Genomic DNA, 17,391 nt, shown 5'->3' on the forward strand with positions numbered 1-17,391 from the left:
ACCACCGTGACCAAGACATGGAGTCTTCATTTCCATGCCGTCTCCAGCTGCTGCCTCCTTCCGAGGCCACGGGAGAGGAGGCTGTTTGCTCTCTGCTTTTACTGGAATTGGAAAACAAACTCTGGAATCAACCTTTTGGGATATGAACCTTTGAATCTGGAAGCTTCTTCTTAAAAAAAAAAAAATCCCTTTTCATTCCAAATTGCTCTCAAGCCTAATTATGATCCGACCCACATGCAAAGCATGGGTTGGGGGATCCTGTGAATGCATTTTTTGTTCTCCTCCTCAATGAGGGTTGACTATCAGAACAGCCTTTTAGTAGTAATGTGACATGACCTTGCAGGAATCCCCCAGCAGGGAGCACAAAAGCTGCAGTGTCTCTGGTACTCTGTGGCCAAATTCAGATGTAGAGTCAGATCATTTGAGACCGAGTTTATGACTTGCCTTTTCATACGTGTCCCATATTTTCATGTGGCTAATTTTAATTCGTGGACATTAGTAAATCATCGTACTCTTGGAGCACTGCCTTTGGAACTAAAAATGCTTTACTAGGCTATTACTACTTTGCCATGTATCAACCTTATATACATTCTCATCAGTGGTAGCATCCCTGTACACATTAAAGATAGACTAGGGCAGGTGTTCTGCTCTCATATTTATTTCAAGAGACATAGCATTTTAAAAATCCACATGACAGAGGGACGCCCGCGTGGCTCAGTCGGTTCAACGTCCGACTTCGATTCAGGTCCTGATCTTGAGGTTGTTGAGTTCGAGCCCCACATCGGTCTCTGTGCTGACAGCTCACAGCCGGGAGCCTGCCTCGGCTTCTGTGTCTCCCTCTCTCTCTGCCCCTCTCCTGCTCACGTTCTCTCTCTCTCTCTCAAAAATAAACATTAAAAAAATTTTTTTAAATGAGAGCAAGGGGGAGGGGTCTGCGGAGGATTTACAGGCAGGCACCTGCCCAGCGATGGCTCCAGATCAAGTTAAGACTTAGAACAAATTGAACACCATTCTGCCATTGACTTGGAGGTGATGAAGTTTGTAACTCTTGGGGAGCTTTGTATTAACGCGAAGAGTTCCAATGAGAACTGGCTGTTTAAAAAAAAAAAACAAAACAAACAACACTCTGGATGTTGGTTGAGGCTGCAAACAGAAAAACTTGGAGCAAAGCAGGTGTACCGTTCCTCGAGTGAGCCAGCAGTGTGGCAGTCCTCAGTGAAGAACGGAAATCAGCTTTGGCTTTTCTAAACCATACAAACCGCTGGAGGACACGGTGGGCCCCTGGCTGTTCCTTAGAGCACAGACACTTAACTGATGCTGCCAGGTTGAAGGGCTTCCCTTGTATCTGGTTTTTTTTTTTTTAAGGTTATTTATTTATTCTGAGAGAGCAGGAAAGGGGCAGGGAGACAGAGAATCCCAAGCAGGGTCCACACTGTCGGCACAGAGCCTGATGCGGGCCTCGAACCCATGAGCCGCGAGATCACGACCTGGGCCGAAGTCGGACGCTTCACCGACTGAGCCACCCAGCGGCCCCCCCCCCCGTATCTCTTTGGGACTGCCGGGAAACCCAGGGAGATCTACCCAATCACTCGTGTGGACCACCTGCAAGGTTTTAATTACTTGCAGTCTTCGCAGCTATTAATGAAGCCAGGAAAAACAAAACCTGAGACCCTTACAACCTGGTAAGTGACTAGAACTCAAACTATTTCTCATGACCCACATCCAACTAGGGGCTAGCCCACCTGGGAGACAGAACACGTATTACAAAACACAAACCGAACAGGGAAGAACTCCTTTTCCCCGCTGGCTTACTGGTCATAATCAAAAAGTACCTATTTCACTTTAGCTTGTGTGCTATTTCACTTTAGCTTGTTCGAGAGGAAATGCGTTCGTGGGTTATACAGCCACGTACGTGCCGCTCCTACTCCTTGCAATGGTGTTCAGTTTACTACCCGGAAGGCAAATTCTCGAGACTCTCCAGAGGCATCACTTCTAGGGGTGTCTGCTCTTTAAAAAGTTACTAGGTAAAAGAGACGTTCATCACTCTTAAATACACCACGCACACTCCCACAAAACGCCAGGTGGCCTTGAACCTGTCTGGACGGTCTCCAAGGTTCACAAGTGCCCTCACGGCTGTCCCCGTGCTAGAAAAATGAAGAACGTTCAGAGTCCCCTCGCTGTATCTGTATTCTGCCTTTGGTTACTTTATTTACAAATACCTGTTTCAGCAGAGTAATGACTGCAATGTTTTTCATGGAGGTTTTCATTAGAGCCAGAAAAAAAAAAAAAAAAAATTCTATCTCTTTGACAAAATACTGCCCCAAAGAATCATAACTCAATCCCCCGGAGGCATAAAACTACAGCTTGATAGGGATACAGAAAACAGATTTGGATCCTGGTTCTATTATCCATGTGTGGAAGGCAGAACATTAGTGAGGTCATTAATTTTACCTGACAGGAACGTGAGGGGCACTGAAAGGCAGGCAGGATTTAGGGGTTTGCAGCCAGCTTCAGGCACAAGGTGACATAAAAATACGTCTGTAGAAAGTATTAATTTAATCCATTCTTAAGCAAGGATTGTTGAACACAAAGGCACCAGGCATCGAACATTAGGGCGGTCGTATGTTTTTCCAAGTTGACGCTAACCACAACACATTTAGTCTCACAAGCCACCACGGCCGGAGGGAGTTGTTTTCCCCAGTGATTGGAATTGAGACTTTCTGGCAGAGATCCAAGACCTCAATAGCAATCTGGCACCCCATTTGTTAAAAATACAGCTCCCAAATAAATGGTTCGCATTCAGTTGGCCACAGCAAGGCCAGAATACTGCCGTGAAATTCGTGTTTGTCTTCTCTGTAATTTACTCTTGGAAAAAAATATCTAATCTACTGTCCATGTGAGGTCATTTTGGTAGCACTAAAAAATCACTTTGGTTCTCTGGATTTCTGGAAACTTGTCTGACTCGAATATACAACTCAGGTAGTGAAGTTTCCAAATGCCTGTGTGACTCGAATGATGGGTATTGCTGGCCTGTTGTAAAATTCATTCACGAGAGAAACACGTTCAGGGGGGTCAAAATTAAGGTGCAACTTTTCATAGCACATCAAAATAAATCGTAAGGGGCACTTACCATAAGAATGAACCCAAGAAGCCTCACATAAGAAGTATGTGAGCCAGGCAAACGGTCAGGAGCATTCACTGCTTCACCAATTCAGGTGTCCTCAGTTTCTCCTCCCAGCCTGCCACTCCCCGCCCCCCCCCCCCGCCCCAGGACCCCACTGTCCCAAGCCTTGGAAGAAAGCATGGGTACAGACACACGGAAGGACCGTTCAATTCATTAGACTTGCATGACTCCTTATGTTTAAATGAATCCGGGATGACTCTTGGCTATCCTGTTGCTAAGGATCTAGAATCTTCTCACATGAGAACTCTCTACCTGTCCAGCCTGTGTCCCGGAACAGCATAGGTTAGGGCTACCCATCAAGGACCTTTCCTTCTCCCATCCTTCACGCTAAACTCTAGGTAAGGACAAGCTTGTTTCACTTGAGCTGTCACTCAACACTGTCCTCCAATAGCCACTGATCAGGTAATGCAATGTTGAGACAATGTTTCTGACAGAAGTATGAAGGAGCTGTGCCTGTCAAATCTCAAGCCACGTTCAGTGATAATACTGTATCTTACCCGCTTCGAACCCATCAAGAGGCGCTTAGAAAAAGCCTCGAGGCTCCAACATTCAATTTTTATCCCTCCTTGGATATGTTCTATCTGGTTCCAAATGCCAGGGAAAGAAAGCGCACTCTCGCAAGGGCTAGTTGCGATGACACGAGCCTTGCAAACACCGTTTGCTAAGGCGGCGATTAAGACTGAGAGTGTGGCTCTGGACCCAGACTGCCTGGGTTCAAATTCTGGCTCTGTCATTTGGAACACCCTGCTTACTTACTCTCTCACGGACTCAGTTTCCTTATTTGGAAAATGGGGTTGATAAGAGTACCTACCTCATAGGTTTGTCATGAAGATTACACTATGAAAAAGATGGCAAGTGCTTACAACAGTGCTTGGCCCAGTAAGCGCTCAAAAAAAAAAAAAAAAAGTTAGCTGAAGTGGGAAGGGAGGGTAGGGATGAGGAAAAAGGAAAACAAAAACAAAACGAACTCATTCTGGAAGAATAAAAACCAAGGGCACTGGCAGAAAATGCTAAGGTCCTGGAAGTAGACAGAAACTTCACGACTCCTCGGTGACGTTCAAGGCTAAATTCATTGTTTTGAGGATTCTGTTCATGTGACAAATGGCGAGAGACAATGAACCGCAGGATTCCAACCTGGGGACCACATAGGGCTGCCATTTTAGAGAGACTCCTGCTCCCCCAACCCCTGCTCCTGTCGTCATGGTGATGACAATGGCAGTGAACATTTGAAGAATGTTCCTCATGAGCTGCAAGTGGAGAGGTGACTACCATCCTTACGTGATGACACACTGTAGTACATACATGCGCGTGCACACACACAATTCTTACACAAGCGCCAAACATAGAAAGCGTGATGAGACACACAGAAGCCATGGCCGTGAGCCTGAATCTCACTAACCTCTCTCATTGGCTTCCCAGGGGTATTTCTTCCTTTAATAACGGGAGAGAGGAAGAGGCAGAGATATCAGAAAGGAAAAAAATGCATAAATAAACAGTTTCATACCCGTTTTGCTGCTTTTACCAAACAAATGTTGAGATGACAATTCATTTATTCCCTTCTGGAAAAAAAATAAAAACCAAAAGAAAAAAAAATCCGAAAGACACATCCAGTCAAATAACCTTTACATACACTTAAAATCAGTGTAAACAGATAACATGATCCAGGAGACATCACTTACAGAATCGATAGAGTTCATATGTTAAACTGGATGGAAGCGAGCACAGCGGAGAAATCTGACTAAGTGAGCCTTGTTTTCAAGGACGGCTTTAGAACCTCAAGCTGCACGTCCAACAATCCCCATCTCTTCACTCTCAACTCCACAACTTACTGGGATGCGAACAGCAGCTGACTGTGTCCCACAAGTCTGCACCCCAAATGCGAGGCAAAACGCCACAGAAGCGAGACTCCATCCCCTTGGGACAATCTGTTCTGTCTGGCAGAGGCCGAGCATGCCCAGGATGACGGGGGGGGGGGGGGGGGCGGGCGTTTGAGAAAAGAGAAGGAAAAAAAGGGCGGGGGGGGGAAGGAGAGGAGCCCCACTAATGGGCAAGCCACAGAGCCAGATCCGGGAATGAGCCTTCAACTTCCTCCCCATAATTCGACAGGTAGCAGGCGCCTTGAGAGTCCGTGGCTAAAGACCCAGTCGCCTTGTTTGTTTTATGGAATCCTCCGTGGGTATGCTTAGTTTTGGAGAGCAGGTTCTGATAAAATCTCGTATGATAATATCCATAAGTGGACAGAACATTCGGGACCTCTGACCATACCCAGCAGGTCTTGGGCTTGCAATTTCCTCTGACCACGAGGGCCTCCGGGTGAAATACTGGTTTTCAAACTTCGACTTGAGCAGTGAGACACATCTTGCGACAGTCTGACGTGAAATCCCAGAATGTAAGGACGGAGCCACGAGAACCCCTAGTACGTCACCTCCTTTCCCCCGGGGTCCACCATGCTCAGGGGCCGCAAGGACCGAAACACCCCACAACGATGTGAGGACTACTCGTGCAGACCAAAGAAGTAGGGAACTTCTATTCCAAAAGAAATCGTTCCAAATTCAAGGTCAGGGTCTAAAACCTCTAGTACGCATTTACAGGTTCTCTAAGTAGGACTCTCCGTCCCTTCCTCCCTCCCTCTTTTCCTTCGTTCTGAATTTTCCCACGTGACTCCGAGATTTCTTACAAGTATGAAAACTGCACGCTCGACCATGTAAGCATGGCCAAGGTATCCATGACGTTCCTCAAAGCAGGGAAGAGAGAAAAAAGGGCACTGGCTCCTCAGCAGTGGGTGTTGCCAGTGGTAGGCCCAGACCAGATGACAGGAAAAAGGAGAGGGAAGAGAACCTCGTTTCCTTCTTGATAGTTCAAAAGAGTCCCAGCATGAGTGACTTATCCATTGCTTTGGACTCCTTGAGCAAGTTTTTTGTTTTCTAATCTTTCTATTTCATGGTTATACTGTCTGGTGGTAGAATTTATTACCTTCCCCTACAGGGCTGTGAGTCCTTGAGGGCAGGGCCCATATGTGGCTTAGCCGTCCTCTCTAGCTCCAATAACTTCTGCACCCCAACACTATGGGCGTCTGATAAAGACGGGCTGAAATGAATTAGTAAGGTCGCCACGAGATCATGGTCAAGAGTTCTTTGGTGTTTTAGGCAACTTGGCCTTGCCCATTACCGTTTAACTTGCGTCCCAAGGGCTGGTAACTTATACTGGCTTGTAACTTGGGTCTATTTCTAAAACTAAAGAGCCTTAGGAAGGAGTGCGGTTAGAAGGTAACGGGATTTAGTCTCAGAATGTAATTATGGTTCCTAGAGTGATCAGGGTCACCTGTCTTTATTCTACGCCAAGCCATATTCAGAGCTTGGTATCTGCTGGTCATTACCGAATAGGCAGCAGATTACTTGGGTTTCGTTTCGGGCACTTCTTCAGAAACCACGTTTCACGTACAACGGGCCTTCCAGAGCCACGCCAATCCGAATCCCTTTCACAATCCGCCCTCATCGCTTGGGTCCCGATGTGCTCATTCCCACAGTACAAAAGGAAGTTCCGCTTTTTGTTTAAACAAAGTTAAAACAAATAACGTTTTCCACTGCAGTGGACTAGTTTCTCCAGTGACAAAGTACAGGCTACCTGGCTGCACCGCTTAAAAATATTCTCTACCAGTAAAAATAAATAATAAATAAAAGCGCCAGATAAGTTTTATTTCACAAATACATTCTTCGGAAATGAGTTTCCTAAAACCTTCGCTTAGGCTGTCCATCTGGCACTGTGATATGTTGTCAGGAAATGAATCAGGAGGAAAAGGAAGTACACTGGGGGAGTCCTGAGTCTGAGTCAAGGGCCCGGTCGGGTCTGGAGAAGTCAAGTTTCCTCACGCAGCATGAATCTGAGATGATGCATCACTTAGGGTCAGAATCCCAAGACGTTACCACTTTGGGGGTAACTTCAGCTTTGTAATCTCAGTTTACCGACTGTTTTAAAAAGCTCAGGAAGAACGAGCCCCTTTTTAGGGTTCCTGTTTTCTCACAAGCGAGAGAAGATTCAAACGGCTATACTTGTAGTCTTAAAGCACGTACGGTCTCTGGTGAACGTGGACACAAATACACACGTCCATCCACAAGCACGGTTCTGTTGAGCTGAAAGCTGACCAGCACTGAAGTGTGTGAACTGTGCGTACGTAATGAGCTTAGAATGGACCGCAACAGTGTAAGGCAGGGGTCGGCAAGCCGTGCGTGTCAGGGGCCAGACGGTAAAGATTTTAGGCTTTGCAAGCCACCCAATCTCTTTAGCAAATGTTCAACTCTGCCGCAACTACCGCGCCCTTGGAGTGAGAAAGCAACCATAGATAGAGCCTAAGTGAAGGGGTATAGCTCTGTTCTAGTAAAACCTTATTTATAAGAACAGGTAGTGGGCCGGGTTTGGCTCCTAGCCTGTCGTTGGTCGGCCCGCGGTATATAAAGGGCTAACGGCTCCAAATGCACGGAAGCTAAAGGGAAACAGAGTGGTGCCTGAAAGGGGGCCCATGAATGCTTCCGTCTTTATGCTGTTCTTGTATAAGAGAACCACAGACAAGACTTGAATTTGAGAAGATGGCAGGTTTTGTAAAGCTGCTGGGTTGCTAATTTAGAGGCATCTGACAGAATGCGCGTGGGCTTTATGGAGGGCTGGGTAACATGAGACGATGGCGTGGACGTTGGGGGTCAAAACGCGGCACACAGGTCAGCAGGTACGAGACTGTACAGGCAGCAGAAATGCCTGCACAGCACTGTTAACTGTGCTGTAAATTGTCTTTATTGCAGTCCGAGCTTACCTCGAATCCTATCGTTCGTTAATTAGCATAGAGCGGCACCCCATTTTTAGAGAAGCCAATCCCATACCACTGACAAGGGAAGCATTTTTTCCGTAAATGCACATACAGAGAAAAACACTTTTGTTAGGGTGTGAGATGCTCAGAGACGTAGGGGCGAATCACTGAAATTGTTTATTTTTAAATGATGTTTGTTGTTCATTCTACCCATGTACCGTTCCTATAGAATAATGGTGGAGAATCAGAAAGTGTCTTATAGTAGATAACGATTTTTATTACAGTGGAATTCCACTTCTCCAGATACTTAACAGACGGAGGGACACCTTATTGGTAGACAGAGAGATTCGATAGAAGTTGGCTAACGTTCTGTGTTGAATATACACTGAGCCGCTCAAATCCCTCAAGTGGTTGTGAATAACTAACTATATCCCGAGATTCATCAGGAAAGATATCACCACAAAGCTGAACATGCACAGGTTCACACCTTGAACGCCCTGAAATTTAGATTGGCTAGGAGGCAGGCCAGTGCTGGCTAGCAGTTTTTTCACGAGCCGGAGGGGCACGTAACCCCCTGATTGATTCGGGTAACAGTTCAGCAAGGCCAGCGAGATTAAGATCAGGAGCCTAATTTCACTTGGTGAGTGGCCAGGAGCAAGGCACTTTGGGCTTCCGGGTACTTGTGGTGAGAAGGCGAGGTGAGGATTAGTGGATACCTTAAGACTTGAGCCTGAAGTCAAAACTGTGGCCAACGGCCACAAAAAAGCTGTAAGCGTATCATGCAAAACAACTCCCCTCTCTATATGCGTTACATTTACGATAAACATACTATTCTATTGAAAAAGTCTTTTCCCCTGTGGGCAATTATCTCGCAGGGTTAAGTAAACCACGAGGTGGTAGTTAACAGCGCATTTCCACTAAATGTCAGACCTCTGGCTCCGGCATCTGTCCCGAGTTACCCAGACAGCTGTCCGAAACAGCTGTAGCAACCGTGAACTTCGTTCATCCTAACACAGCAGTGGGAACACGGGTGGCTGACTCAGAGTAAAAGTACAGCGTCCTCTAAGCTATTAGGAAGGTCTTGGCAGAAACGTCCATGGTAAAATGTTTCAAGTAAGTGTAACTTTTAAAAAAGATGTTCATCTGGGCAAGGAAAACTGACATCACTTGGATCGGTATTCTTTAAACCACTGCGTCCGAAAATCAGTTTAGTGGGTTGCAGCCGGCATTTGATTTTGGAATCAATAAAGCAGAGACACGGTGTGCGTTCTACGTAGTATAGGAAGCAGCGCTTCACGAAACTTGGCTGATCTTTGTACGTATATGTGACCAGACACATATATCTGTGGCGTATATACATGGTGTATACGTATGTGTTTCTGTACACATATACACACATCCAAGGTATCTTATATCCTTAATCCAGTTTGAGATGTGAAATGTTTCTCTTACTATGGAGAGTGGTCAAAAAGGTCAAAAGCCACTGCTGTGGTTATCAGAAGTGCTCAAATGACCCTCTGAGGCCTTTCCACGTAGGAGAGCCTGTAATCCTGAGATGTTAGGGCTCAAAATGCTCTTCTCGGTATCAACCCAACATACCTACTCGCTGGTAAGATGCGCCCACTAAAACCTACCGTATATAAATTTTCCATCCTAGTTTTCTAATGATGAGACTTTGTATCCAGTTGAACATGAGGGAAACAAGCTGTGATACTGCGATTTAGAATGAAGAAATGCGTATTAGGTCTCAATTCCCTTTCAGGGCACAGAGCTCCTAAGACCTTTGAAAGTTCCTCTGAAGTAATGAGGCAAGTCTAAGAAACACCTAAACATAGGGGCTGGGTCCCAGGGAAGCCAACCCTGGGTTTAGGGGGGGTGGAACTTTGAGCCTTACCCCCTGACCTCCGGGGAGGGAAACTGGGGGTGCTGGAGACTGAGTTGCCTCACCACTGGCCAATGATGGGATCAATCACACCTTTGGAATGAAGCCTCCCTAAAAACCCAGGGGGAGGGAGAACTTCTTGGGTTGGTGAACAGTGGAGGTCCTGGGAGGGCAGCGCACCCCGAAGAACACGGCACCTCCACACCCTTGCCCCACGCCTCGCCCTGTGCACCTCTCCCGTGCGGCTGTTCTGGAGTTCTGGCCTTTCGTAGTACACGCTGATCTAGTGAAGGAAACGTTTCTGAGTTGTGTGAGCCGCCGTAACACCCCAGAAGTGGGTCACTGGAACCCCTACGTCTCTAGCGGGTCAGAAGCCCAGGTGAAGGGGGAGGGCAGTCTTGTGGGACTGAAGCCCTAAACTTGTGGCATGTGATGCTCTCTCTGGGTAGATGGTGTCCAAATTGCTCGGTGCCGTGAGAGGAACCCCCACAAGCTGGAAATGCGTGTGCAATAGTAGGGGCTCAGTGGTAAGGCCTAACGTGGCAGGAAGTAGCAAAAAAAGAAAAAAAAAGAAGTCCAGATAACAGCATCACAGAAAGAACGGCCAGATCTTCATTGCTTTCCTCAGGAAAACAAATGACTTCTCTCAGGCTACCGGCCTACTATTAGGTAGGAACTCAGTTAAGGGAACTGGTCAGACAAAGCCTCCTTATCCTCTGAGAACTCACATCAGCACTCGGTGGAAGGTATGCTTCTCTAAGCGCTGAGTGAGTAAACGCTATCGGGGTGGCCTAAAGCTCCCCCAAGTTTCCACAGAAGTAGATCACCATCCCAGAAGTAAATTTAACGTCAGAGGTGCTAACTGCCACATAAATCGGAGGAGGTCAATTTGCCCTCTTCCCGGTGGCTTCTTCCATACCCATGTGGTATCTAGCTTCACGCACTAAAAGGGGGGATGCAGGGAGAGTGTGCAAAGGACTTAAAGATAATTCGGATGGGCCACAGGCCCAGGACACAAAGGCTGCCTGAAGGGAAGCGGGGCCATGGGCCCTTCTATGGCCTCCACTCGACTCTAGTTTACAGGGGGAGGAAATGCCCAGGGCATCAACGAAGCAGCCACCAACTTCCCACAGAGCAGGTAAGCGAGCTTTCATTTAAAGGGTCTGGAACGCGGAAGCCATCTGTGACCTTCAAGGGATAGGATGGCGTCAACGAAATGTGTGCTACGTGTGGGGCCCAAAGTTCTGGCTGTGTGAACTTGAGAAAGACCCTCGCGGTGCCTGAGGCTAACCCCTCTTATCCAAAAGGGTGCCTCTGGGATTCCCTCATGTCCTAGAGCCCTAGGTCAGAGCGGTAATACTATACTTTAATGTGAACTTCGGAAGTCCACAGTTGACCGTAAGCGCCTCGAGGGCAAGGAATCTGGCATTTCTTTGCATCCCTAACACCTCCAGCGGTCCAAAGTCAGGTGCCGGTAAGAGCTGACGGGCTAAAAGGGAGAGCATGTGATTTACATCAAACCGACATGTGGTCTTCTCGTGAACCATGGCATCTAGGGACAAAAGACAGCTAAGATAGTCAAGATGGAGGTGGGGGTGGTGGGTGGAAGACAGCTGAGATTTTTAGGTGTTAAAATCAACACATCAGAGGCACTCAGCAGGGAAAAGATGGCTGGTGCAGACATTTAAAATTAGCTTCCCCCAACAGTTCCTTAGCAACGCTCTATCAGAACATCAGTGCTTTTAATGTGCACCGTGCAACGTTCACGCATACAGCAGAGAGCCAGGACCCGGCCACCGGGAGCGGACCCTGAACAACAAGATCAGAAAAACACAGGGCTCAAAATACCCTCCTCGTGGCCCTTAGGGAGAGGAACAAACAGCCAGATTCTCTGCTGCCCTTCCCTCCGGGGCTGCCCACGAGGCATGCCAGTCCCTGCCCACCGAGACGTGTGTCCTCCGCTTTGGCTTGTCGAGGCGTTCCATCTACTTGCTGACAGGTGACTGCAGCCATTCTTTTTATTCATTGAAGGGAGGGGGGTCAGTGACTGGTTTATGTCACAGCAATAAAGTAAAACAAACACTCCCAAATGCTAGGAAGACATCTGAAGCTCCTACAGGCTAGTGGGAAAATCTGGCGGGGGTAAAATGCTGCTTTTATAGGAGGGGCAAAATACGCAAGGTCCAAGTGACGGTGAGAGATAAAGGCCTTAATAGAATTAACATCTTTCTTTACAGAGATGGTATTCCACCTAGGAAAGTGAAGTCAACAACAAAGTAGCATACAAAGAGTTCACTGTACCTGTATTTAACAGATGGGGTAAGATACAATTTTTAAATATAAAGGGCATCAGATTGGAAGTCAGAGGTCCCCCCCCCGCCCCAACCATATACGAGGCATGTTCTGGATTTCACCGTATCGCGCGTATCGACTGTGTGTCCCCGGCAAAGGTGCCATCGGGGCGTGAATTTCTTTGTAAAAGTCACATCATCGTTGCTCTTAAGAATAAGCTATCTTATCTCATAATTAACGCTTCAGACTGATGCGCAAAGCAAGTAAAATAACGTGTACGTTGATAGTCTTATTTCTAGAGACAAGGCTATTATACAGGTGTTTGAATTCAACCAGCATCCAAAACCAGTCAATTCAGTCATCCAAACCAGAACTCGACACTCAACAATATTCTCTTCGCACGATGACCCCAGACTGGCACTCTGTCAGCAAGTGCCTCCTTAAACACGGGAAATAGGCGGGCTAGGGTACAGAAATGAGGGGCCTAATTCCAGTAGGTGTGAGTTACTTGCACGTCGTGGGCCTTACCTCTGGAACTAGGGAAGGAGTTGTTGAGCTGTTCCATCACTTCCTCTAACCCTGTGCTTGTGTCCTGGGGAGGACTGAGCAGGTCTTCCTCGCCTTAACGAAAGCAAGCACAAATAATGGCCAGTTACGCTTACGGAAAACAGACATTTTGAGTGAAAGCCCACGGTCCCACTTAGAAAGTCGGGGCGCCTGGGTGGCTCAGTCGGTAGAGCATGTGACTCTTGATCTTGGGGTCATGAGTGTGAACCCCAGATGGGGTGCAGAGATTACTATAAAATACAAAATAAGGGGTGCCTGGATGGCTCCGTCGGTTAAGCGTCCAACTTTGGCTCAGGTCTTGATCTTCCGGTTTGTGGGTTCGAGCCCCGCATTGGGCTCTACGCTGACAGCTCAGAGCCTGCATCGGATGCTGTGTCTCCCTCCCTCTCTGCCCCTCCCCCGCTTGCGCTCTGTCTCTCTTCCAAAAATAAAAACATTTAAAAAAATTTTTTAAAAATGTTAAAAAAGTCATTTTAGAATCATTTCCATTTGCTCATAAATAACATCAATAAAAATAACCCCTCACGCTGAATAATGGAGGAATGACTTCTTCAAGGGAAGAACTCCATGCAGGGATCTATGTTCTGGTCTTGGGAGAAGGAAATGGTTTACCTGTTTAGAAGCCAAGATAAAATCGACCTAAGTTTCTTAGGCCCCATTAATAAAGGTGAAATGTTTTCCTTTGTAATGAAAAAATTATTAGACCCTTGCAGTGTGCCTGTTCACCGAAAGGAACTAAGGACGTGACATTTTGCCTGCACTTTAGGAAGGAAAGGAAGTGGAGACAGAGGTGTTTTCTCCACTCTTTCCTTTGACCTTTAACCAAAGGTAACAAATAAAACTCAAGTACTTTTAAAGTCCAATGAAATAGGGAGAAATAAAAGCTGCACGTGACCTACGTAGGGAGTGAAATACTATTCTAAGGACCGTGGATACGGAGGATACTGGGGAGTAATGTTCCTTTCCTCTTTGTTACACGGGCCTACTTTATCATCATCGTGTTTTTGGAGGCTTCTAAAGGGGAAATTGTGGTTTTTTCATTTTTAAGAATCTGTTGACGGGAGGGGAGAAGGATGTTTTGGAAGAAAAAGGAATTAGGGATGGACGGTCCTCGTCTGAGATAGGGAGTCCTCTTGAAGATGATGTCGATCTGTATGTCTCTACTGATGATGGTTCATGGGTTGACAGGAACGCACCTCAGACATTTGCAGCAAGGGAGAGATTTCTTCGCTGAGAACAAAATTACTTGCAACTCTCAAAGTCTCTGCAAACTAAGTTTCTGATGTTCTTAAGTTCAAGCTCTGTTCGTTCAGGACAGTGTCACTTGCATCTAAAACAAGACCTTGCTTCCAGATCAACAGTAATGAAGATGCTTAAGGACAACCTCAGGTTCACATCGGACTTGGACATGACTGGACAGCCGGCGATTTAGTGACGTAAACATGCTTGTTATCTCCTTTTGTCTATGCCACTGGGATCTTCATTTACGATTATAATCCTGCATTCATTGCTGAGTTTTCACCTTGTTTTTTTTTTTTTTTTTAAAGTGTAAGCTCAAACAATCCTTGGCCCAATGTTCACCGCAAAGACAGAGTCCTATCCCAGTGGATGTAAGGCTGTACGTCAACATCAGAGTGGAGAGCTTAGGGGCACAGGACAGACAAAGAGCCTCTACTTCTGTGAGTCTCATGGTCATATACCATAGAAAACCTCTTTCAGATACTAAGGGCAAGAAATAAGTGGTGAAAATTAAGATCACAAGATAGAAAAAGAAGTTACGGTAGCTACCTACCAATCTACACACACACACACACACACACACACACACACACACAACTTCCTTCTATTTATGTGTTTAGCAATGAAAACAATGAAATAGAGCACCTTTAATTTCTTTTTTCCTGAGAGTTCAAACTACCATTATGTGGTGAGGGTGGAATGAATGAAACAATGCCAGCAGGAACAGAATCCTGACACCTGCAGAGGTGAATACACGTCTTCATCCCATTACTGATGCAAATTTTGCCAAGTTGTGGAACATGAGGCATTTTGAATGGCAGTAAGCCTGCTTTAGCGATAATTCGCCTTACAGAATAAATCAGAACCAACAGAGGCAAGCATGACCAGCCTGACAGGTGAATTACATTACCCTGGAGCTCCAGGAACTGAATAGTAGCGTGGTAAGATTCAAATACAGTTCAGGGATGGGGTAGGCATTCCTCTGCCTCAGTTATTTCAGGGATCAAAGTTTAAAGCATAAACCTAATGATGTCGACCAGGTTCATCTTTACAGATGAACTATTATCTGTAAGTTTCAAATCCGAGTGTCCAAGTACAAATCTAAAATTGGCTTGCTTTAATGGAAAACTTTCAGGACGGTGATGAAGGTATCCCTTCAAATATTTTTCAAGTGCCTCGTACATCCTGCACAGTACATATACAAATAAAGTATCATCTTGTTTTCTTCGTTGCTCAAGACTGCCTCACTAAGTAAAAAGTCCTCTGGGCTTAACTACTCCTTTTAAGAATCAAAATCAGAGTTCTCACGTGTGTGCATGAGTAGAGCTGAATCGACGCTGAAACATGCTTGACGGCTCATATTTTCTGTGTCAATTATACTGAAAAGTGAAAACTGCTAAGTGACACCTGAAATTTGAGCAACACCACTGGATTCTTTGATATTGAGCCAGATTTTAAATGTCTAAAAAAACAGCCATACAAATGACCACACGGCAAAACTAGTTGATTTATACTAACATTTATCAAGAGCCAACTCTATGTCAGGTGCTGTTGTGCGTGTTGGGGAGATAGCAGTCAACAACAAAAAAGCCCTGTATCCATGGAACTCCCATTCATATGGAGGTACACAGTCTCAACAAGTAAGTTAGGTAGGTATGTCACATGGTGAGGAACCTTCACGAGAGAGGATGAGTGGGGAACCTTCAGAAAGGGGAATCTTGGAAGCCTTCGTTGATGAGGTGCAGTCGGGCAAAAACTGTAAGCACGTGAGGGCATGACCCATGGATATACAAGAGAGGAAAGCAAACACAAAGACTTTGAGAGGGGAGTGTGACTGGCTTGCTCAAACAGCAAGAAGGTCAGTGTAGACAGAAGGGAGCGACCGAGTACTGGGGGGGAGCATGCTTCCCTGCCCCAGGAACTTGGACTTGGTCACGTGACCTTCTTTGGCCAATGGAATGTTGGCAGATAGAAGGAGAGTTCTGTAACGTCCTTGGGTTGTTGGGCTTGTCCTCTTGTGCCTATGTCCTGTAAGGAGCGCCTGGCCCAGAGAGCCTACTCATCCAGGAAGGAGGAGAGGGAGGTGGGACAGACCCGAATCCACCCTACAACTTGGGAGTCAAGCCTAGATGAGCTGCAGCAGAACTCCAGCCAACCAAGAGGTGCATGAACGAGAAATATGTAACCTGAGAATTTTGTAATTATTTTGTCACACGGCAATAGGTGACTGTTACATACCATTGTAAGACCTCAAACCAGAAAGCTACTAATATTTATACATCTTCTAATCACATACTCATGTGTAGCTATCACAGGCAGTCCAGAATTGTGTTAAATAACACCAGTGACCACAGGTTCTCCCTTACCCCACAACCCCCCCCCCAAAGCCAGTTATTGAACAAGAAAATATTAAGTCCCAACTGTACACCCTAGGAATTTGGCCAGCCCTTATTCCTATTATACTGTTTCACTGACTGCTCAAACGGCATATTGTTAATGGTCAATGGATTCCATACTTAATGAAAGTGCTTTAACAATGATTCAAGTAGATTCTCCTCCACTCTGATTCCCACAAACATGTACAACAAAATCCTTTCTGAATTATTAGCTATAGCCTCCATAGCCTGTCTGAAGGTGGTCCAACAAAATGATACATTTACAAAAAAAATGAACGCACCAAAATAAGACAGGGTAAAGTTGGTTTGCTATGGACAAAATATTCTTTAAATTCTGACACTCACCATGGTTTTAAGCTTTACTTGAAGGCGTGATAGCCCATGTGACCCAATTCCCTTTGCTCGACTGAAATGATCATGGTTCTACTTGCTACAAAGCGACTTCGGCCAGGGCGGTTCAGTCATTTGAGCATCCCTGACTTGGGCTCAGGTCATGATCTCACAGTTTGTGGGTGTAAGCCCCATGCCAGGCTCTGTGCTCATGTGTGGAGCCTGCTTCAGATTCTGTCTCCCTCTTTCTCTGTCCCTCCCCTGCTTGTGTGCTCTCAAAATTAAACATTAAAAAAAAAAAGTGACCAGCCAGAACCTATGTAGCCTATGCTGAAAAGATCTGCAAATCCTTTTATCTGTGATTTTGATGATACCTAAGCCAACTGCTTTCTCTGTATCAAATAGGAACAATGTGCTAGATTTTCTCCTAAAAGGGGGGCTGTATACAAACAACTACCCCCACCATTATTTTTCTTTAGATTACTAATGTAAATCACGTTATATCTTGAACCAGTTTCCAACTCGATGTATGATTACCTTATTACTTCTATCTTTACTGCCTTTCTCCGATGGCTTTTTAAATTAGGCTTTAGGGTACCTGGTTTCAATTTTGAATACAATTGCTTTGTACAGGTTTTTAAATATGTTCTAGTAACTAATGCTGATGCCAATGATTAGCTGGTCAGTATGGAAGGGGGTCATT

At 45.9% G+C, this 17,391-nt stretch overlaps 1 protein-coding gene and 1 long non-coding RNA gene across 14 annotated transcripts in view; one reads left to right on the forward strand and one right to left on the reverse strand.

Annotated features, from left to right (window-relative positions):
- The window catches only part of DMD (dystrophin), a 2,127,700-nt gene that overhangs the window by 2,755 nt on the left and 2,107,554 nt on the right, over positions 1 to 17,391 (reverse strand). For 7 of the 13 annotated variants that reach the window (XM_045472664.1, XM_045472671.1, XM_045472667.1 and 4 more), the window contains one exon: positions 12,685 to 12,777. In XM_045472664.1, coding sequence (XP_045328620.1) covers positions 12,685 to 12,777 — 93 coding nt within the window. Of the gene's footprint in view, positions 1 to 4,583; positions 4,616 to 12,684; positions 12,778 to 17,391 lie in introns of all 13 variants that reach the window. The other 6 variants (XM_045472669.1, XM_045472672.1, XM_045472668.1 and 3 more) reach the window with 1 other exon arrangement.
- Positions 1,448 to 15,891, forward strand: LOC123595246. Its single transcript, XR_006711095.1, has 3 exons — positions 1,448 to 1,849; positions 12,614 to 12,623; positions 15,881 to 15,891. It is a non-coding gene; the product is annotated as an uncharacterized LOC123595246 (long non-coding RNA).

The sequence above is a fragment of the Leopardus geoffroyi genome, chromosome X, assembly GCF_018350155.1.
Source record: "Leopardus geoffroyi isolate Oge1 chromosome X, O.geoffroyi_Oge1_pat1.0, whole genome shotgun sequence".
Lineage (NCBI taxonomy): Eukaryota > Metazoa > Chordata > Mammalia > Carnivora > Felidae > Leopardus > Leopardus geoffroyi.